General features: G+C 48.1%; 1 protein-coding gene across 1 annotated transcript; it reads right to left on the reverse strand.

The window, feature by feature from the left end:
* Window positions 1-22,046, reverse strand: cfap20 (cilia and flagella associated protein 20). The gene is made up of 6 exons (XM_080217764.1): window positions 21,882-22,046; window positions 6,405-6,484; window positions 5,912-6,023; window positions 5,419-5,607; window positions 2,210-2,320; window positions 1-210 (listed from the first exon to the last, which is right to left on the reverse strand). Exons 1-6 carry the CDS (start codon window positions 21,963-21,965, stop codon window positions 208-210), a joined length of 579 nt encoding a protein of 192 aa, XP_080073890.1. The 5' UTR covers window positions 21,966-22,046; the 3' UTR covers window positions 1-207.
* Window positions 22,047-22,470: the final 424 nt, after the last annotated feature.

Below are 22,470 nucleotides of genomic sequence, written 5' to 3' on the forward strand. Positions count from 1 at the left end.
TCAGGTATAAGAAAGTTTATTTCAAATAAAAGGTACAATATTGAAAGCCAAAATCAACAAAGTTTAAATCACCAGATTTATATTAAATGAAAATATACAAAACATTTACTTTGTGTTTCTCCGTGTTGGGGAAAGTGATGGTACTGAAGAGAGGGAAGGGTGCTGGACTTCTGCCAATACACGGAAACTTCATCCTGCTCCTGTTTCTCACTGTGGACAGAAATGTTTCGGACAGATTGTGTTAGATCTCAGCAGTCCTCACCTCCCCAAAGCAAGGGATTGGTGTGTGTAAAATTCACCAACACAGTGCTCTTTGCTCAGCAAGCCTCAGTCATTCCTGTCTGACTCCCTAGAAAGAAGTCTCACAACAACAGGTTAAAGTCCAACAAGTTTATTTGGTAACAGAAGCCATTAGGCTTTTGGAGTGCTGCTCCTTCATCAGGTGAGTGGGAGTTCTATTCACAAACTGGGCATACAAAATAATGGTTGGAATGCGATTCTTTACAGCTAATCAAGTCTTAAAGATACAGACAATGTGAGTGGAGAGAGGGTTAAGCACAGGTTAAAGAGATGAGTATTGTCTCCAGGCAGGACAGTTTGAGATTTTGCAAGCCCAAGAAAGTTGCGGGGGTTACAGATAGTGTGACATGAACCCAAGATCCCAGCTGAGGCAGTCCTCATTTGTGCGGAACTTGGCTATCGGTTTCTGCTCAGTGACTCTGCTGTCGTGTGTCGTGAAGGCTGCCTCGGAGAACGCTTATCCAAAGGTCAGAGGCTGAATGCCCGTGACCACTGAAGTGTTCGCCAACAGGAAGGGAACAGTCTTGCCTGGTGATTGTCGAGCGGTGTTCATTCATCTGTTGTCGTAGCGTCTGCATGGTCTCCCCAATGTACCATGCCTCGGGACATTCTTTCCTGCAGCGTATCAGGTAGACAATGTTGACCAAGTTGCAAATGTACATAGCGTGTACCTGGTGAATGGTGTTCTCATGTGAGCTGCAGTTAAGGACGTCCTGAGGCATGGTACATTGGGGAGACCATGCAGATGCTACGACAACAGATAAATGAACATCGCTCGACAATCACCAGGCAGGACTGTTCTCTTCCTGTTGGGAACACTTCAGCGGTCACGGGCATTCGGCTCTGATCTTTGGGTAAGCATTCTCCAAGGCAGCCCTCACGACACGACAGCGCAGAGTCGCTGAGCAGGGACTGATAGCCATGTTCCACACGTGAATGCAGCCTCGGCCGGGATCTTGGGTTCATGTCACACTATCTATCTAAAACCCCCACAACTTGCCTGGGCTTGCAAAATCTCACTAACTGTCCTGGCTGGAGACAATACACATCTCTTTAACCTATGCTTAACCCTCTCTCCACTCACATTGTCTGTACCTTTTAAGACTTGATTACCTGTAAAGACTCGCATTCCAACCATTATTTCGTAAATTCAGTTTTGTGAACTGAAATCCAACTCACCTGATGAAGGAACAGCACGCCAAAAGCTAGTGGCTTGTGCTACCAAATAAACCTGTTGGCCTTCAACCTGGTGTTGTGAGACGACTTAGTGTTTACTCCAGTCCAATGCTGGCATCTCCACATCACATCCACCCCCTGCCCAGGGCAGCAGCTAGGTATCTTCCTGTCCCCTCCCATACATAAACATTGAGAGAAAGGAAAAAGTAAACAAGAATGTTGTGGGTAGAGAAATGTTTAAAGAAACTGATTAAATATTAAAATAACTGGGTTTTGGAATATCACCCACAATGGGGGCTTTGTTTTGGCTGGGTGGGTGGGGGGAAGAGTGCTGCCCAAGGTTGCATAGTGTAACAGACTGGCAAACACTGGTTAACCCTCCCCCCACAATTCAGAACATCGATCTTCACTTCTGGGATGAGGGGAGCAGTACTGGAGGAATTCCTGACCAAGAGATAGGTGCTGACCACTTTTACATGAATGGTGGGAGTTAAGTGCATCCAGAACAAGCAGGAAGTCCACTCTCTGCAGCACTGGCATGATGGTTTTTAACAATACTTTCCCCACCAAACAAACTGACCACAATTTATTATCTTACATCACAAGCATCTCTCTCTCTGCCAGTATGTATAGCCTACCTCCTGTCAATCTGCCCACCGTAGTTATTAAAGTTGTGCTAGTACCATCACAGCTCTGGTTAATGGCAGGAGTCCAAGTTTAACAGCAGACTCACCTTAGCTTTATTCTGTACAGGTAGGTAAAGTTTGAATTCTGCTGGGAGCTCATCCTCAGAGTACAGCCTGTCAGAGAAGTAAACACGGCGGATCCGACAGTTTGCATGAATCTGGGGAGTAAATGGGAAAAGCTTTAACCAGCTTCAATGAGAAATGAATCAAAACACAGTGACACTGCATCTTAAGGAACGATCTGGATCAGAGACACAATGGGTCACAATTAAAGATTTAAAATTGGGAGAAGGCTGATTTTAATAGAAGACAGTAAAAAGTCTGACAACACCAGGTTTAAGTCCAACCGATTTATTTGATAGTAAACTCACAAGCTTTCGAGGTTTCCCTCTTCACCTGAAGAAGAGGGAAACCTCAAGCTTGCGAGTTTACTATCAAATAAATCGGTTGGACTTAAACCTGGTGTTGTCAGACTTTTTACTGTGTTTACCCCAGTCCAATGCCAGCATATCCACATCTTTAATAGAAGACAACAGGATCTGGCCATAGTGGAGCAGGAAGAAACACAGAACCAAAAAGATCCAGAGATCCCTGGATATCAAGAGAAATGATGTGAAGATGCCAGCATTGGACTGGGGTAAACACAGTAAGAAGTCTCACAACACCAGGTTAAAGTCCAACAGGTTTATTTGATAGTAAAACCCACAAGCTTTTGGGGTTTGCACCTGACGCAGGGGCAAACCCTGAAAGCTTGTGGGTTTACTATCAAATAAACTTGTTGGACTTCTTAGTGTATCACGAGAAATACAGGATTGAATAAGGAAAATAAGGGAGGCTTATGGCAGTTATGGGGGCTCAAAACAGTGGATGCCTTAGAACAGTAGGGAGTGGGTAGGAAAGAAATTAGGGAAATGAAGTGGGGGACATGAAAAAACACTGGCGAGCAAAATAAAGGAAAATCCCAAGGTGTTTTATAAGCATATTATAGGAAAATGGTTAACTCAGGAAACAGTAGGATCCAAAATGGCCATGTGTGGAATTGAAATGACTCCCGGCTTGGGTCACTGTGAGGAGTCTATGTTCTCCCATGTCTGTGTGGGTTTCCTCCAGGTGGTTCGGTTTCCTCCCACCATCCAAAGATGTGCAGGTTGGGTAGATTGGCCGAGGTGGGATTGTGGTCGGTGCAGACTGGATTGGCCAAATAGCCTCCTTCTGCATTGTAGGATTCTACATAGGTGAGGTATTAAATGAGTATTTTGCACATGTTCATTATGGAGAAGGAAATCACGGTTATAAAACACAGGGAGGGGAACCGTGATAATCTGTTCAAGCGTAAGATTGAGTAGAAAGGGATGTTAGCAGCTTTAGCAGGATTAAAAGTATATAAATTTCCAGCCCAGAACAGATGTATCCTAGGCTGCTGTGAGAGGCAAGGGAGGAGATTGCAGGGGCTCTGACACTAAGTTTCAAATGCCCTCTAATTGCAGTTTGGACCTCATGTGGTTTGCAGCTCACACAGCAGACCAGAAGCTATTCGGTGTCTTTTTTTTAATATTTCATGGGATGTGGGCATTGTTGATTGGGCCAGTATTTGTTGCCCATCCCTAATTGCCCCTTGAACTGAGTTGCATGCTAGGCCACTTTAGAGGGCAGTTAAGAGTCAACCACATTGCTGTGGATCTAGAGTCACATGTAGACCAGATCAGATAAGAACGGCAGATTTCCTTCCCTAAAGGACAGTAACGCACCAGATAGTTTTTTTTTTGACCATCGACAATGCTGCCATAGTCGTCTGTAGACTTTCAATGTCAGATTTCTTATTGAATTCAAATTTCACCATCTGCTATGGTGGGATGTGAACCCAGAGTATTACTGAGAGTCTCTGGATTACAAGTCCACAACAATACCACTACACCACTGCCTGAGATAGAGCTCATGTGAAGCCCCTGGACAGTTGATAAGATAGCATTAGAAAGCTGATTCTGTGGAGGGGGTTAGGGCTCAGAGATGCTCAGGGAGCAACTTTTAGCTCAGTGAAGCAGGGAAACTACAAGTTGCAGAAACCCAGGAACACTGCGAGCTTAGCAAAACCAGCAGACTGTGTAAGAGTTGGAAATGTGCTGGTAATCAGAAGAGAGTGCATAGCTATATGGTTGCCATAGAACCAGGTCTCAGGAACAGAGATTGAACCATCAGGAGGGAGTAGTCATTGAGGCATTCCAGATTAGAGACGCTTTTGACTGAATATTACAGCACAAGATAAACAGGAAAAAAAAATGAATATAATAACTGTTTGATTTTCCTGACTTTATGTATTTTGATTAAAACCATGGAATTTTGAGGCTTGGTAACTTTATTTTATAAGGAGCTAGAATTTTAAGCTATGGCTACATTGAACCATGACTGGTTTCTAACCAGATTATATCACACTGTACTCCCTCATCCCTGCAACCATTCGAGTAAATCTCCTATGCACCCTCTTAATTCCCAAAGCTTGCTCCTCAGAATTGGACACAACATGCTCTACTTTTAAAAAGACACTACTATATTGGTAGCAAGAACAAAAAAGCCATACCCTATTTAAATGGAAAGAGAATGCAGAACTCTGTCATACTGAAGGTGTGTTGTTATAGCAATCACAAGAAGTTAGTGTGCAGGAGCAGTGAGTGATTAGAAAGGCAAATAGAGCGTTGGTGTTTATTATAAGGGGAATGGAATATAAAAACAGGACGTTTTACTGCAGCTGTACAGGGTGTTGGTGGGAGCACATCTGAAATACTGGGGTCAGTTTTGGTCTTGAGGAGCCAAATGGCCTACTCCTGCTTCCAGCTCCTCTGTGCGTATTTAAGCAGTTAAAAGGCCCCAGCACCAACCCCACCCCACTGCTTAATCCTGGCATCCCACAGCCTGGAAATGACAGCAATTAGAACGTAAGAACATAAGAACTAGGAGCAGGAGTAGGCCATCTAGCCCCTCAAGCCTGCCCCGCCATTCAATAAGATCATGGCTGATCTGAAGTGGATCAGTTCCACTTTCCCGCTTTCTCCCCATAACCCTTAATTCCCTTCTATAAGAAACCTATCTATCCGTGACTTAAACATATTCAACGAGGTAGCCTCCACCACTTCAACGGGCAGAGAATTCCAGAGATTCACCACCCTTTGAGTGAAGAAGTTCCTCCTCAACTCTGATCTAAACTCCTGCCATTCCTCCCAATTCTACCCCCGCCCAGCACCGTCCTCCCTCCCCGTCTCACCTGCACTCGCAGTGTCTCGATGTAATTGGTACCATAGGCTCGGCGGGTGAAGTCGGACAGGTTAAACTGAATCTGATTCCAGCCATCGTCCAGCCTCATGGGCATGGTGCAGATGAAGGGCTTCACTCGAGTTGTGCTCTGGTAATTACTGGCTCGGAAACGCCGACGGACATTCTTATCGTCCAGAACCTGGGAAAATACAGCACAGGCACTCAGGACCGAGTTGGGGGTGGGGGGGATATCAGGCAGTCAGGACTGAGCTTTGTGGGGGGGGGGGGGGTATATCAGGCAGTCAGGACTGAGCTGGGTGGGGTGGGGGGAGAGAGTTGGCAGGCTGTCAGGGTTGTTGTGTCAGTCAGTCAGTCTGACACAGTTTCACAACAGTCTGAGCACTCACTGTGTCACGCTGACTGTGTCTCCCCCACTCCCCCTGCCTTCCCCACGTGGTCCGCTGTCCAGGTGTCAGGATTGAGGGCCCATCCTTCACTCTCACCTGGACTTCAAAGGTGAAATATTTCTTCAAGTTCTTGATGATCATCACCAGGAAGGGCAGCTTGATACCCAGAGTCTTCTTCGGATCTGCCGGGCACGTGATGTACGTGGTACTGGAAGGGATTGAGGGACACAGTTAGTATCAGCTCAGACTTGTACTGAAACTCAAAGCCAGCTCCCAATTATCCCACAAATCTGCAAATAGTTTCCAAATAGACAGTTTATCTGTGAGACTATCCGGATTAGTCTCCGGGGAGGGACAAATTATTAATATTCAAACTCACCTGGGCTGTAATCTTCATATCCTAACCAAACCTTCAGAATATTTCCAGGGATTATTCTATTCCCAACATTCATGATTGCCCCAAGCACCGCACCGCCTCCATGCCCACCCACATGAAAGTGAAGGAGGCTCTCTGTGTGACAGAGCTCCTGATTCAGGTTACACGGGGGCTGACTGCCAAATTAAACAGAACAGCATCTACACAACTCACCTCACATTTGTTCCTTCAACCTCCAAAACCAGAGACTGGATATCATTGTCTGTAATTCGTTTTATGTGGCCATTCCTCACCTAGAAGGAAACAGAACTGCAGCATTGTTACAGTGCAAAGACATTCAAATAAAACCAGGCTCTGTCCAAGCCTGCCAGAAACTACAAAGAACCCAGTGTAGCCCAATCCAAACCGGAGCACCCGCTGCCTCAGCAAAGCAGCCAGAATAATTAAAGACCACACGCACCCCAGACATTCTCTCTTCCACCTTCTTCCGTTGGGAAAAAGATACAAAATTCTGAGGTCACGCACCAACCGACTCAAGAACAGCTTCTTCCCTGCTGCTGTCAGACTTTTGAATAGACCTACTTCACATTATGTTGATCTTTCTCTACACCCTAGCTATGAGGGTAACGCTACATTCTGCACTCTTTTCTTCTCAATGAATGGTATGCTCTGTGTAGTGCGCAAGAAACAATACTTTTCATTGTACACTAATACATGTGACAATAATAAATCAATCAAGCCTTAAAATGGCTTTCTTCTTTCAAATAAATTTTATGGCTATAGGCATCACTGGCTGGGCCAGTATTTGTTGGCCATCCCTAACTGCCCTCCATCCCAGAGGGGATTTGAGAGTCAACCACATTGCTGTGGATCTGGAGTCACATGTGGGCCAAACCAGGGAAGGATAGCAGATTTCCTTCTCTAAAGGACAATAGTGAACCAGTTTAGTTAATGGCTTCACAGTCGTCATTCAAGAATTTTACTGAATTCAAATTTCAACAGCTGCCTTGGTGGATTTGAACCCAGGTCCCCATATCTTGCTGAGTCTCTGGATTACTAACACCACTACGTCATTGCCTCTCCTCCTGGGTCCAGAGTTTCTGACCTGGCAGCAACTAGCGTCAAAAGTGAACATGCTGTAGACACTTTGCATTATATTAATCAGTCCAATTGAACAAAAATAGATCTCGTCCTCATTGGCTATTAAGCAACAAGACATCCAGAGTCACATCAGAGGGAGAGTAAGCACTAAGCAGGAGCTGAGGAAAGGTAAATATATTTCCTGTTCACTGAAGCATGAAGATGGTGACTGATTTGATTTATTATTGTCATATGTATTGGGAAAAAGTGAAAAGTATTGTTTGTTGCACACTATACAAAGTATACTGTTCAGAGAGTACATGGGGGGAGGGTACAGAATGTAGTGTTAGTCATAACTAGGGTGTAGAGAAAGATCGAACTAATATATGGAGAGTCCATTCAAACATCTGACAGCAGCAGGGAAGAACCTGTTTTTGTGTTGGGTGGTACGTGACTTCAGACTTTTGTATCCTTTTCCCGACGGAAGATGATGGAAGAGAGAATGTCCGGGGTGCGTGGGGTCCTTGATTATGCCGGCTGCTTTGCTGAGGCAGCAGGAAGTGCAGACAGAGTCCGTGGATGGGAGGCTGGTGTGTGAGAGGTACTGGACTTCGTTCACAACCCTTTGTAGTTTCTTGCAGTCTTGGACAGAGCAGGAGCCATACATCCAGATAGAATGTTTCTGACATGCTAAATTTCCTTAGCGCCCTAAGTAAAGACATTGGTGAGCTTTCTTAACCATAGCGTGGCGTGGAGGGACTAGGACAGGTTGTTGGTGATCTGGACACCCAGAAACTTGAAGCTTTCGGCCATATCCACTTCATCCCTGTTGAAGTGGAAAGGGGAATGTTCTCCACTACATTTCCTGTAGTCAATGACTATCTCCTTCATTTTACTGACATTGAGGGAGGGATTATTGTCATCCCACCAGATTCTCAATCTCTTTCCTGTACCCCATCTCATCATTGTTTGAGATCCAGCCCACTGTGGTGGTACCAACAGGACTGACATGTCCTAATGGAATTCCCCAACGCAGCTGATACCTCTCCCAGCACTGACAGCAAAGGGGGAGGGAGAAAACTGCACAATAACCCAGGTTCAGTGGAGCTAAAAGGCAGTGTTACTGCTTCATGATAACTGGCACTGTGAGATACAGAAACCCAGTCAGCCAGAACTGATCAGGGAGCACACAATCCTCCTTCCAGCCAGATGTGGTCACTGCAATAAACCTAGGTGAGAAATAACCAGGGACTTGAAACATTAACTCTGAATCTCTCTCCACAGAGCTGTCAGACTTGCTGAGTTCAACCAGCACTTTCTGTTTTTATTAGTTACAGACAAAGAGAATTTATTTTCACCAAAGCACAGAGCATTATTCTGTTAATGTTTACCATTGGAAGTTGCTCCAGCAATATTCCTCATCTAACTTTGCCATGTCAACCAGCTCAACATAGTTACAGGTTCCAATGACTAGGTGGCTCTGAGGAGCCAGTTTCAGAGCTTGCCACCAGAATTACACCAGCAGACAGTGTCACAAGTAGGCTCACATTAACACTGCAATGAATTTACTGTGAAAATCCCCTAGTCACCACACTCTGATGCCTGTTCGGGTACACTGAGGGAGAAATTTGCACAGTCAATTCAAAGAACAAAGAACAAAATCAGCCCGGGAAACAGGCCCTTCAGCCCAACAAGTCCGCGCCACCATTTTAACATTACCAGTCCCCCCCTCCACCCATGACCCTTATCTATTGTTTATGGCATTCCACATTGAGGGAAACTAATTTAGGGACAATTTATTACTTCTAATCAGCCTAAGAGCACATCTTTGGGGTGTGGGAGGAAACCGGAGCACCCGGAGAAAACCCACGCAAGCACAGGGAGAATGCGCAAACTCCCACAGACACCGGCCCAAATCCATGTGTCTGCACAGCAAACAGTGATAGTCACTGAGCTGTCGTGTTGCCCAGCATCTGGTCCAGTTTAAGCACACACTAACGACATGAAGCACCAGGCCAATCTCGAACATTCAAGAGCAGCCCAAGTACGACCCATCGCGTGTATGCCCCTCGTTGGACAACAAGGCGGACATCCTTTTACATTACCAGGGACGTCCCAATGCTAATGAACCTTATTTAAAACAATCTCCTATATCCTCCCATCTCCAACCCACTCATGTGCCTGTCTAAGTTACTCTTCAACAACTCCAGCACGCTTGCCTCCACCACCTTACTTGGCAGAGCATTCCATACCCCCACTACCCTCTGTGTGAAAAACCTCCCTCTAATATCTGTGTTATACCTCTCCCCCCTCACCTTAAGCCCATGGCCCCACATACTGTGTGTCTCTAATATAGGAAATAGCTTACCTCTGTTTACTCTATCTATACCCTTCATAATCTTATATACCTCTATTAGATCCCCCCTCAGTTGCCGTCTTTCAAGGAAAACAGCCCCAATTTGTTCAATCTTTCCTCATAACCCAGTCCTTCCATACCAGGCAACATCCTGGTAAACCTCCTCTGCACTCTCTCCAGAGTCTCCATGTCCTTCCGGTAGTAAGGCGACCAGAACTGGACGCAGTACTCTAAATGCGGCCTAACCAACGTTCTATATAACTGCAACATTAGACTCCAGCTCTTATATTCTATACCCCTTCCTATAAAGGCTAACATACCATAGGCTTTCTTCACAACCTTCTCCACTTGTACTGCCACCTTCAAAGACTTGTGCACTTGCACCCCCAGGTCTCGCTGCGATTCTATACTCCTTATGGGCTTACCCTTTACCATATAACTCCCCCCTACATTATTCCGGCCAAAATGCATCATCTCACATTATCCGGATTAAACTTCATTTGCCATATATCTGCCCAATATACCAGCCTATCAATATCCCGCTGTATTGCCAGACGCCTCACTGCCTGCCAATCCAGCCATCTTAGTGTCATCTGCAAACTTGCTGATCACACCACTTACTCCCTCTTCCAAGTCATTTATATACACTATAAAGAGAAGAGGTCCCAGTACTGAGCCCTGCGGCACACCACTAGTGACAGACCTCCAGCTAGAAAAGGACCCCTCCACTACTACTCTCTGTCTCCTCTTAGCAAGCCAGTTCTCAACCCATCTAGATACCTGGCCTCGTATCCCATGAGCCTTAATCTTTTCTACCAACCTACCATGAGGGACTTTGTCAAACGCCTTACTGAAATCCATATAGACGACATCAACGGCTCGTCCTTCGTCGACCGTTTTTGTCGCCTCCTCAAAAAATTCTACCAGATTCGTAAGGTAAGACTTCCCCTTTAAAAAGCCATGCTGTGTATCCTTCATCAGATCGCAACGCTCCAAGTGCGCATACATCCTATCCCTAAGAATCCTCTCCATCAACTTGCTTACCACTGACGTCAAACTCACCAGCCTATAGTTAACTGGGTTATCCCTCCTACCCTTTTTAAACAACAGTACCACGTTCGCTACCCTCCAATCCTCTGGGACCTCACCTGTGTCCACAGAAGAGACAAAGATTTGCGTCAGAGGCCCAGCAATCTCATCTCTCGCCTCCCTAAGCAGCCTAGGATAAATGCCATCAGGCCCCGGAGATTTATCAGTTTTAATCAGTTTCGACCCTCCCCTGTAATGCCTAAAACACCTACACCCAGGAGCATTTAGTTGCCAGTCCTGCCCTTCCTTTAACCATGTTCCCGTCACTGCCACCACATCTAAATTTCTCGTGAACATTAAGGCCTTAAGTTCATCCTTCTTACCCGTCACACTCCTCGCATTAAAACAGATGCACTGAAGACCCTCAAGCCCACTCGTATCCTCCTTCTCCTGGGAGATTTTCCTCTCATCTAGACTTACCCTGTCACCCAACTCGCTCCCAATCCCAGTGCCTACTGAGCTGTCTCCTCCCCACCTCCCCTCCATATTAGTTTAAACCCTGCTGAAACACTCCAGCTAACCTCCCAGCTAAAATATGTGTACCCTTCCTATTTAAATGTTCCCCATCCCACTTGTATAGGTGCCCTTCCCTCACAAAGACTCCCCAATGGTCTACAAAACTAAAACCCTCTATCCTGCACCAATCCCTCAGCCATGCATTCAGCTGTAGGATCTCATTATTTTTATCCCTGCTATTGCTGGGCACTGGCAGCAGCCCAGAGATCACCACCCTGGAGGCCCTACACTTCAGCCTGGCTCCCAACTCCCTGAACTGCGTACATATATCCCCCCTACTCTTCCTTCCTATGTCCTTCTCACCTACATGTATAATTACATCCGCCTGGGTCCCTTGGCCCTTCAAGGTTCCCTCTACCCTCTCCGACACATCCTGCACCCCTGCTCCAGGGAGGCAGACCACCATCCTGGAGTCCCGCTTTTGCCCACAGAACTGCCTCTCCATTCCTCTAACCCTCCCATCCCCCACCACTATCTCACATCCAGCCCCCTTCCTTCCCTCTGAGGCATTCTGCTCTTCCCCTCGTGCCCTTTCCACCTCAGTTAGAACATAAGAAATAGGAGCAGGAGTAGGCCATCTAGCCCCTTGAGCCTGCCCCGCCATTCAATAAGATCATGGCTGATCTGTCATGGCTCAGTTCCACATTCCCACCCTCTCTCCATAACCCTTAATCCCCTTGCCTATCAAAAACCCATCAACCCACGTCTTAAATATATTTAGCGAGGCAGCCTCCACCACTTCAACGGGCAGAGAATTCCAGAGATTCACCACCCTTTGAGTGAAGAAGTTTCTCCTCAACTCCGTTCTAAACCACCCCCCCCTTTATCTTGAAGTTGTGCCCCCTAGTCCTACTGTCCTTTCTGAGCGGGAAGAGTCTCTCCACCTCTATCCTATCCATCCCATTCATCATCTTATACGTCTCAATGAGATTTCCCCTCATTCTTCTAAACTCTAACGAGTACAAGCCCAGTTTATTCAGCCTCTCCTCATAGTTCAACCCCCTCAACTCCGGCATCAGCCTAGTAAACCTCCTCTGCACTCCCTCCAAGGCCAAAATATCCTTGCATAAGTACGGCGACCAAAAGTGCACACAGTACTCCAGCTGCGGCCTCACCAGTGCCCTGTACAGATGCAGCAAGACCTCCCTACTTTTATATTCAATCCCCCTCGCTATGAAGGCCAGCATCCCATTAGCCTTCCTGACCACCTGCAGGCTGGGTTTTTGCGACTCATGCACAAGGACCCCGAGGTCCCTCTGCACTGTCGCCTGCTGCAGTTTTTTGCCACGCAAGTAATAGTCCTTCCTACCATTATTCCTACCAAAGTGGACCACCTCGCACTTGCCAACATTAAATTCCATTTGCCAGTTCCTGGCCCATTCGCCCAGCCTATCTAGATCCTTCTGCAGACTCTCCACACCCTCCGCGCAATTTGCCGTTCCACCAATCTTGGTGTCATCAGCAAATTTCAACACCATACACTCGGTTCCCTCCTCCAGATCATCTATATAAATGGTAAATAGCTGAGGCCCCAGCACCAATCCCTGGGGCACTCCACTAGTCACCAACTGCCAATCCGAATAGCACCCATTGACCCCCACTCTCTGCCTCCTATTTGACAACCAATCCTCTATCCACGCTAACACCCTACCCCCAACTCCATGCCCCCTGACCTTCTGCAATAACTTCTTGTGAGGTACCTTGTCAAACACCTGAAAATCAAGAAAGACCACATCCACCGGCTCTCCTCTATCCACTGCCCTAGACACATCCTCATAGAACTCCAATAAATTCGTCAGACACGACTTCCCCTTAACAAAACCGTGCTGCGTCTGCTCTATCAAGCAATTCCCCTCAAGATGCCTCGCTATTTCCTCCTTGATGACGGATTCTAACATTTTATCTACAATGCCCCTGATATCTTGGGAGACTACCTCTGGGGTAGTCTTTGGACCATGATTCCTCTTCTTTTTCCCCTTCCTAACAGTAACCCACCCATCCCCCCACCCCTAGGCTCTGGGATGTCCACGTGACCATGATTCCTATTCATTATCGCCTCATTCTCCCTGACTAAAAATAAATCCTCCAGCCTCAGCTCCATTTGCCTAACCCAGACCCTCAAACGCTGCAACTCCAGACAATTTACCTGACTAGTATGTCTTTCAGACTGTAGGAGGAAGCTGGAGCACCCAGACGAAACCCATGCAGACATGGAGAACGTGCAGACTCCGCACAGACAGTGACCCAAGCCGGGAATTGAACCCAGGTCCCTGGCGCTGTGAAGCAGCCGTGCTAACCACTGTGCTACCCTGCTTTTCTTCAGTCACTGCCAGCCTTCAGTGGCAGCCCCTGCCTGCCCTGGCTTACTGATACAATGGTGATCATTAACAATACCCCTAATTACCCCAGCTTGTTCAGCACTGGGGAAAGGAGGATCGCAGCTTAAACTGACCCAACAGAGACAGAGCTTTAACCAACCTGCACATGAGGTATTAACATTGGAAAATGGGCCTCCAGGCACAACCCAGCTTGGGATGATATAACCTTCCCCCAGATACATTGCTAACCTGGCCATGATATCATAACGTAAAGCTTATAGAAAGCACTTGTCAATCTGGGGACTGAGTTCTTGTCCAGCTTTGGAACAGAGCAGAGCAGCAATCAGGCTAGACCAGATCCCTCCCGCTCCAGCCTGTGTGCGTTCTGTGCCTTCTCAGTTTTATTTCACTAACCCAGATTATGGTGACCCCGGTAGCTTAGTGTCTAATCTTCAACCCAGTAAAATCCTCAACACATCAGACCAGCTCCATCCAAGGGATTACTGCCCTAACCAAGGATCTGCACCACTGTCAGAGCAGGAGGTAAACGTGAGGTCAGGGCGGGGGGGGATTTACTCATCAGAATATCCTACATCAGTGCTTTCCTCCCTCATTATGTGCTCCAAACAACTCCTCATCCTTGATGACACCAGCCTCCAACAAGTTACCTCTCCTCTTATCCTCCCAAGTCCATATTCACAGCCACTCCACAGTCCTCTATCTCACATGGTCTCACTATAGCCACTGTACAAATCACAGGCAAGGCCAATTCTCTTCATTTCTTTCATGTGATGGGAGCAGCACTGACAAAACCAGCTTTTATTGCCCATCTTTAATTGCCACTGATCTGAATGCCTTGCTAGGCCACTGAGGGCAGTTAGGATCATCTCTAAAGCTTCTCACTATTCCAGGATCATCTTAAATCCCTCTTCCCCACCTGTAGCTCTATAATAATTGTGAGGAGATAATGGAGCTTTCTCACTAAGATTGAGACAATGGAAGCAGCTGTCCCTGCTGCTTCCCTCCCTTCCATAGAAACTAGAAGTAGGAGAAGGCCATTCGGCCCTTTGAGCCTGCTCTACTATTCATTTTCATCATGGCTGATCATTGAATTAAATATCCTAATCCCCCTTCCCCACCATATCCCTTTAGCCCCAAGAGCTATATCTAATTTCTTCTTGAAATCTGATGTTCTGTCCTCAACTACATTCTGTGGGAGTGAATTCCACACATTCACCATCCTCTGGGTGAAGAAATTTCTCCCCACCTCACTTCCATAAGGTTTATCCCTTATCCTCAAACTATGATCCCTAGTTCTGGGCTCCCTGAACATTCTTTCCCAATGTTAGAAAACATTGTTAGAATTTTATCAGTTTTTAATGATACCCTTCTCACTCTTCTAAATTCCAGTCAATATAATCCTAACCGACGTGGTCTCTCCACATGTGACAGACCTGCCACCCCAAGAATCAACCTGGTAAACCTTCACTGCACTCCCTCTATAGCAAGGACATCCTTCCTCAGATAAGAACACCAAAACTGCACATAATACTCCCAGTGTGGCCTCAACAATGTGCTATACAACTGGAGCAAAACATCGCTATCCCTATACTCAAATCCTCCTGCTATGAAGGCCAACATACCATTTGCCCTCTTTACTGCCTGCTGTACCTACACACTTACTTTGGCCCACCTCCTGTTCCCTCAAAATAATTCCCATGACACTACTGAGCAAACCTTCCTCCTCCTGGTTTGCATGTTGAGCAATATTAACAGTTTCTCCCTGAAGGAAGTGTCCCTCTCTTTGAATCTGCCAACAACATCCCCCTCCTCAAAACAAAACAAACCTGAGGCCCCATTCCATCTCTCAAGTCTTTGAATGTGTTATCACCTCCCAGATCTGTAGCCACCCTTTCCAGGGTTCCACAGAATCACAGAAAGATGCCACTCTGCCCACCAAAAAAAAACATGCCACTTGGCCTAATCCCACTTTCCAGCATTTATTTGGTCCATAGCCTTGCAGGTTACAGCACTGGAGGTGCCAACTCCAGATACCTTTAGCTAAGGGTTTCTCTACTACCCTGAGAGTTCCAGACCCCCACAACCCACTGGGTGAAAAGAAAATCCTAATTTCCCCTCAAATCCTACCAAAAGGTCTATAATTCAGAAGTCACAGAAGGGGCTACGTGCCTGTGAAAAGAGGAAAACTCTCTCGCCCCATCCGTCTGCAATGTTTAACACGGTTGACCACACTTCCACCTCTATTTATCTTTACAGATGCAGGTTCTAAACCCTACAACTTGGATCCTTTTTTAATGATTCATGGGACACGAGTGTCATTGGCTGGCCAGCATTTATTGCCCATCCCTAATTGCCCTTGGAGAGTCAACCACATTGCTGCTGGCTTTGGAGTCACACGCAGGCCAGACTGGATAAGGACAGCAGATTTCCCTCCCTCAAGGCCATTAGTGAACCAGATGGGTTTTACTGACAATTAAGAATGAATCATAGAATCCTACAGTGCAGGAGGAGGCCATTCGGCCCATGGAGCCTGCATCAACCACAATCCCCTCCCGGCCCTATCTCCATAACCCCATGCATTTACCCTACCTAATACCCCTGACGCTGAGGGCCAACATAGCATGGCCAATCAACCTAACCTGCACATCTTTGGACTGTAGGAGGAAACCGGAGCACCCGGAGGAAACCCACACAGACACTGGGAGAATGTGCAAACTCCACAGAGACAGTGACCCAAGCCGGGAATCGAATCTGAATCCCTGGTGCTGTGGGGCAGCAGTGCTAACCACTGTGCCACCCAAATTATAACTTAAATCCAAAATCCAATTCAAAGTCTCGACAAGTGAGACATTCCAGATCCAAGCTGACAAGACAGGCATTACACTTGGGCTTGATCTATTTGATCCAATGCCTACTGCAGCAGGCATTACACGTTCTCCAAAACTTGATCTCATTTGCATCATAGCCAAAAGGCTTAGATGGGCTTTAAAAAATTGTTTCAAATGAAGCCTCAGTGTAACCTCATGACTTCAACCAAGTGCAGGTTTGCCAGTACTTGATCTTAGCCAAAAGGTCGAGAAGCGAAAATTGTTTCACAGTCATCACAGATTCTTAATTCCAGACATTTTTTATTGAATTCAAATTCTACAACCTGACATGGCATGTCGCATCAATGTCAGCTGAGTTTCAGGATTAATAGTCTACTTTAAGAATTCTGAGTGAGTGGTTAGAAGGGAGTTGAGGGGGAGCAAGCTTTAAATCAGCGCCAGGTTTAAAAGGAGGCCTAATGTAGACAGCGGGCAGCGTCGGAGCGGGCAGCGGAGTGAAAGGGAAGCAGAGTGTGCTATTAGGGCTTAAAATCAAAAGGGCTGGGGGAAAAAAGGGCCAGGTAAGTTCGTGTGGAAATTTTCAATACTACTGCAGTGATTAATGGAGGGGCATGTGATGTGTGGTTTCTGTATGATGTGGGAACTGGTGGACCCCAGGGTCCTCCCCAGTGACCACGTCTGCAGTAAGTGCAGGTTGCTGGAGGAGCTCCAGCTCAAGGTAGATGAGCTGGCCTCTGAGCTACAAACACTGAGGCTCATCAGGGGAGAGAGGGTGCCATTGTCAATGGGGTGCAAGTGAAGAAGTGGGGAGAAGAGAGGAGGAAGGGTGGTGGGGAGCGGAGGCCTCAGCATCTCAATCTGCATAAGAGGTTTGAGGTTCTTGCTTCCAGTGTGGACGAGGATGAGGGAGGTGAGGTCGGTGAGCAAACTGCACACGGTACAGTGATGCAGCAGGACATAGGCAAGGAGAAGGTGAAAAGGAACGTAGTAGTTATTGGGGATAGTGGGGTGAAGGGTATTGACACTGTCCTTTGTCACAATGACAAAGTGCACAGAAGGGTGTGTTGTCTGCCTGGTGCTCGGGTCCGGGATGTCACAGCTGGGCTGCAGAGGAACCTGGAGTGGGAGGGTGAGAATCCGGTCATTGTGGTACATGTGGGTGCCAGCGACGTAGGCAAAATGCGAACTGAGGATCTGGGGAGGGAGTATGAGAAGCTGGGAATGGAATTAAAAAGTAGAACCGACAAGGTGGTTATCTCTGGGCTACTGCCTGAACCGAGTGCAGACGGGCGTAGGGTTGACAGGATTAAGGAAGTGAATGGGTGGCTCAGGGATTGGTGTGGGAGGAATGGGTTTGAATTTATGGGGCATTGGCATCAGTATTGGGGTAGGTGGGACCTGTTTGGGCGGGATGGGGCGGGTCTGAACCGTGCTGGGACCAGAGTCCTGGCAAATCGTGTACAGAGGACTGTAGACTGGGCTTTAAACTAATGTGGGGGGGGCGGGGGAGAGAGAGAGAGAGAGAGAGAGAGTTGGTGACATTACGAGGCCTAAAGTTAAGGAGAGGGTACAGGTAAGGGTGGAGGCCGAGGATGTCCCAATAATAAAGGGAGTAGGGGGCGTGAGTATGCATAGGGTCCAGGGGAAGGCTGGGATGAAAGCACTTTATCTGAATGCACGAATCATTCGGAATAAAGTAGATAAGCTGGTGGTGCAGATCGACACAAATGGATATGAGACGTGGCTGCAAGGTGACGGGGACTGGGAGCTGAATGTCCAGGGGTATCAAGTGTTTAGGAAGGACAGGCAGGGAAAAGTGGGGGGCGTAGCTCTGCTGATTAAGGATAGCATCAGGGTGGTAGCAAGGGATGATATTGGAGCCAAAGAGCAGAAAGTGGAATCGTTGTGGGTGGAGATTAGGAACAGCAAAGGGAGGAAGACGCTGGTGGGTGTCGTCTATAGGCCCCCGAATAATGATCTGGAGATGGGGCGGGCTGTTAACGCGCAAATAAGTGCAGCGTGCAGGAATGGGACGGCCGTAGTTATGGGGGATTTCAATCTGCATATAGATTGGTCGACCCATGTTGGACACAGTGGGCTCGAGGAGGAGTTCTTGGAATGCTGCCAGGATAGTTTCCCCGAACAGTGTGTGTTGGAGCCGACGAGGGAGCGAGCTGTCTTGGATCTGGTGTTATGTAATGAGGCGGGTAGAATCAGGGACCTCGCGGTGAAGGATCCTCTTGGGGAGAGTGATCATTGTATGGTGGAGTTTCTGGTGCAGATGGAGGACGACAAAGTGGGTTCCCGGACACGCGTCCTTTGTTTGAACAGAGGGGAGTACAGTAGGATGAGAGAGGAATTGGCGAATGTGGACTGGGGGAACGCGTTGGAAGGTAGGTCTGCTGAGGAGCAGTGGAGGATTTTTAAGGAGATCTTTCTTGGTGCTCAGCAGAAATTTATTCCAATGGTCAAAAAGGACTGTAGGAGGAGAGGTAATCAGCCGTGGATAACAAAGGAGGTGAAGGAAAGTGTTAAATTAAAAGCGGAGGCGTTTAGAGTAGCTAAGAGTAGTGGGCGAGAAGAGGATTGGGAGAGGTTTAAATGTCAACAAAGATTGATAGCAAGAGTTTTTATAAGTATATAAAAAGGAGGAGGCTGGCTAGGGTGAACGTTGGACCCTTAAGAGGATGAGAAGGGGGACTTAGTGGTAGGGGATGGGGAAATGGCTGAGGTCTTGAATAACTTTTTTGTTTCGGTCTTCACGGAGGAGGACATGAATAATTTGCCGGGTGTTAGAGATGGAAAGGTGATAGGACTGGAGGGTCTTGATGACATTACTGTTACGAGAGAGGTGGTGCTCAACAGACTGGAGGGGGCTGATTGTGGACAAGTCCCCAGGACCGGATGGAATGCATCCGAGGGTTCTGAAAGAAATGGCGGAGGTTATAGTGGATGCCTTGGTGGTTATTTTCCAGACGTCGCTGGATTCCTGGGAAGTGCCAGAAGATTGGAAAGCGGCTAATGCTACGCCGTTGTTTAAGAAGGGTGCCAGGCAAAAGGCGGGGAATTATAGGCTGGTTAGTTTAATGTCCATTGTAGGTAAAATGTTAGAATCCGTCATCAAGGAGGAAATAGCGAGGCATCTTGAGGGGAATTGCTTGATAGAGCAGACGCAGCACGGTTTGGTTAAGGGGAAGTCGTGTCTGACAAATTTACTTGCGTTCTATGAGGATGTGTCTAGGGCGGTGGATAGAGGAGAGCCGGTGGATGTGGTCTTTCTGGATTTTCAGAAGGCGTTTGGCAAGGTACCTCACAAGAGGTTACTGCAGAAGGTCAGGGGACATGGAGTTGGGGGTAGGGTGTTAGCGTGCATAGAGGACTGGTTGTCAAATAGGAGGCAGAGAGTGGGGGTCAATGGGTGCTATTCGGATTGGCGGTTGGTGACTAGTGGAGTGCCTCAGGGGTCGGTGCTGGGGCCTCAGCTATTTACCATTTATATAGATGATCTGGAGGAGGGAACCGAGTGTATGGTGTCGAAATTTGCTGATGACACCAAGATTGGTGGAAAGGCAAATTGTGCGGAGGGTGTGGAGAGTCTGCAGAAGGATCTAGATAGGCTGGGCGAATGGGCCAGGAACTGGCAAATGGAATTTAATGTTGGCAAGTGCGAGGTGGTACACTTTGGTAGGAATAATGGTAGGAAGGATTATTACTTACGTGGAGAAAAACTGCAGCAGGCGACGGTGCAGAGGGACCTCAGGGTCCTTGTGCATGAGTCGCAAAAACCCAGCTTGCAGGTGCAGCAGGTGGTCAGGAAGGCTAATGGGATGCTGGCCTTCATAGCGAGGGGGATTGAATATAAAAGTAGGGAGGTCTTGCTGCGGCTATATAGGGCATTGGTGAGGCCGCAGCTGGAGTACTGTGTGCACTTTTGGGCGCCGTAGTTACGCAAGGATATTTTGGCCTTGAAGGGAGTGCAGAGGAGGTTTACTAGGCTGATGCCGGAGTTGAGGGGGTTGAGCTATGAGGAGAGGCTGAATAAACTAGGCTTGTACTCGTTAGAGTTTAGAAGAATGAGGGGAGATCTCATTGAGACGTATAAGATGATGAATGGGATGGATAGGATAGAGGTGGAGAGACTCTTCCCGCTCAGAAAGGACAGTAGGACTAGGGGGCACAGCCTCAAGATAAAGGGGGGGCGGTTTAGAACGGAGTTGAGGAGGAACTTCTTCACTCAAAGGGTGGTGAATCTCTGGAATTCTCTGCCCGTTGAAGTGGTGGAGGCTACCTCGCTAAATGTTTTTAATGGGTTTTTGATAAGAGAGGGGATTAAGGGTTATGGGGAGAGGGCGGGAATGTGGAACTGAGCCACGACAGATCAGCCATGATCTTATTGAATGGCGGGGCAGGCTCGAAGGGCCAGATGGCCTACTCCTGCTCCTATTTCTTATGTTCTTATGTGATACTACCACTAGGCCATTGCCTCCTGGTGAAGATCCTATTCGCCCCACTCTCCTACGTCCATCTTTCACCCCATTAGCTTCTGAAACGCCCATAACTCTGAATTACTACTACACAGGAGGCCATTCGGGCCATCAAGTGGTGTACCAGCTATCCAAGCAAGCGTCACATCTCAGCACTGCTCCCCTGTACACCAGCACATTGAATCCGTTCAAGCAAACGCCCAGCGCCGACCTGAACATCTCAGCTCCTTCCAGCCACTCACTGACCGATATCTCCCCCTCTCCACACCGGTTTAATCTGTGTTTCGCTCACTGAGATCCTCCTTAAAACCTCCCTCTTTGAAACGACAAAAGATGTTGGAATGTAGCCCAATCCATCACACAAACCTGCCTCCTGTCCATTGATTCTGTCTACGCTTCCAGCTGCTTCAGCAAAGCAGCCGGCATAATCAAGGACCTCACGCACCCCGGACATTCTCTCTTCCATCATCTTCCGTCAGGAAAAAGATACAAAAGTCTGAGGTCACGTACCAACTGACTCAAGAACAGCTTCTTCCCTGCTGTTGTTAGACTTAATGGACCTACCTCACATTAAATTGATCTTTCTCTGCACCCTAGCTATGCCTGTAACACTAGATTCTGCACCCACCCCATTCCTTCTCTATGAACGGTATGTCTTGTCTGTATAGCAGGCAAGAAACAATACTTTTCACTGTATGTTAATATATGTGACAATAATAAATCAAATCGTTGACCAAACCTTTGCTGATCTGACCCAACATCTCCCTGATGGCCACTCACTGACTCACAGGCGCTACACAAATGGAGCTGGTGGTTGTATGGTTTGACTGGGGAGGGGGAATCGAGCTGTCTTCCCTCCTCTCCCGGGGAGAGAAGAGACACATCCCGCCCGGCGCCCAGGACAGCCTGGGGGGGGAGGCCTGAGGCCTACCCTCCCACACCAGCCCCCCCGGGCCTGGCGGCGGCGCCTCGGCCTCTCCCTCCCCGGGGCCGCTCACCTTCTTGTCCCAGATCTGCAGGGGTTTGCTGCCGATGCTGTAGAGGATGGAGAGGAAGCCGCTCTGGAAAGTGTTCTTGAACATCTCCGAGCCCGGGGAGCCGCCGCCGCTCCGCTTCCGGACAGACAGAGAGAGAGAGAGAGAGGCAGCTTCCGGCCGCGCCGCCCCGCTCCCGGCCCGGGGAGGGGGAGGGGGGGATCCCGGCCTCTGGGTCCGGGGCCTGTGGGGGGCGGGGGGGTGTCCCCGGGCCTGGGTGTCGGTGTCCGGGGGTCAGGCGGCTGTCCCGGGTCTGGGTGCCGGGGTCAGGCGGCTGTCCGGGGTCTCAGCTCCGGGGTTCCGCGGCCTATGAGGCAGGAGGCGGCCTCGAGCTTCTGTTTGCAGAAGCAGCAGCCGCCGCGCCTGCTCCAGGCCGGTCACTAAGGGCCGTTGCCATGGCTCCGGTTGCTAAGGACCGTTGCCATGGCTCCGGTTGCTAAGAACTATGTCCCTCTCCGCCCCCCCCCCCCGTGCTTGCGGCCTGGGTTGCCTTGGTACTTCCCGCCCTCCCATTGATCAGAACAAGTCCCGCCTCCCCGCCCCGTAATCTGCA

Source organism: Carcharhinus amblyrhynchos, chromosome 2, assembly GCF_965287045.1.
Source record: "Carcharhinus amblyrhynchos chromosome 2, sCarAmb.v2.hapA, whole genome shotgun sequence".
NCBI lineage: Eukaryota > Metazoa > Chordata > Chondrichthyes > Carcharhiniformes > Carcharhinidae > Carcharhinus > Carcharhinus amblyrhynchos.

What these genes read in the sequence shown, in the direction of transcription:
- cfap20 (XM_080217764.1), bottom strand. Translation starts at nt 21,965, where the DNA reads ATGTTCAAGAACACTTTCCAGAGCGGCTTCCTCTCCATCCTCTACAGC. An exon ending in TGCAGATCTGGGACAAGAAG is followed by an intron (nt 6,485 to 21,881) that starts GTGAGCGGCCCC and finishes GTTTCCTTCTAG; the next exon opens with GTGAGGAATGGCCACATAAA. An exon ending in ATTTCACCTTTGAAGTCCAG is followed by an intron (nt 5,608 to 5,911) that starts GTGAGAGTGAAG and finishes GTATTTTCCCAG; the next exon opens with GTTCTGGACGATAAGAATGT.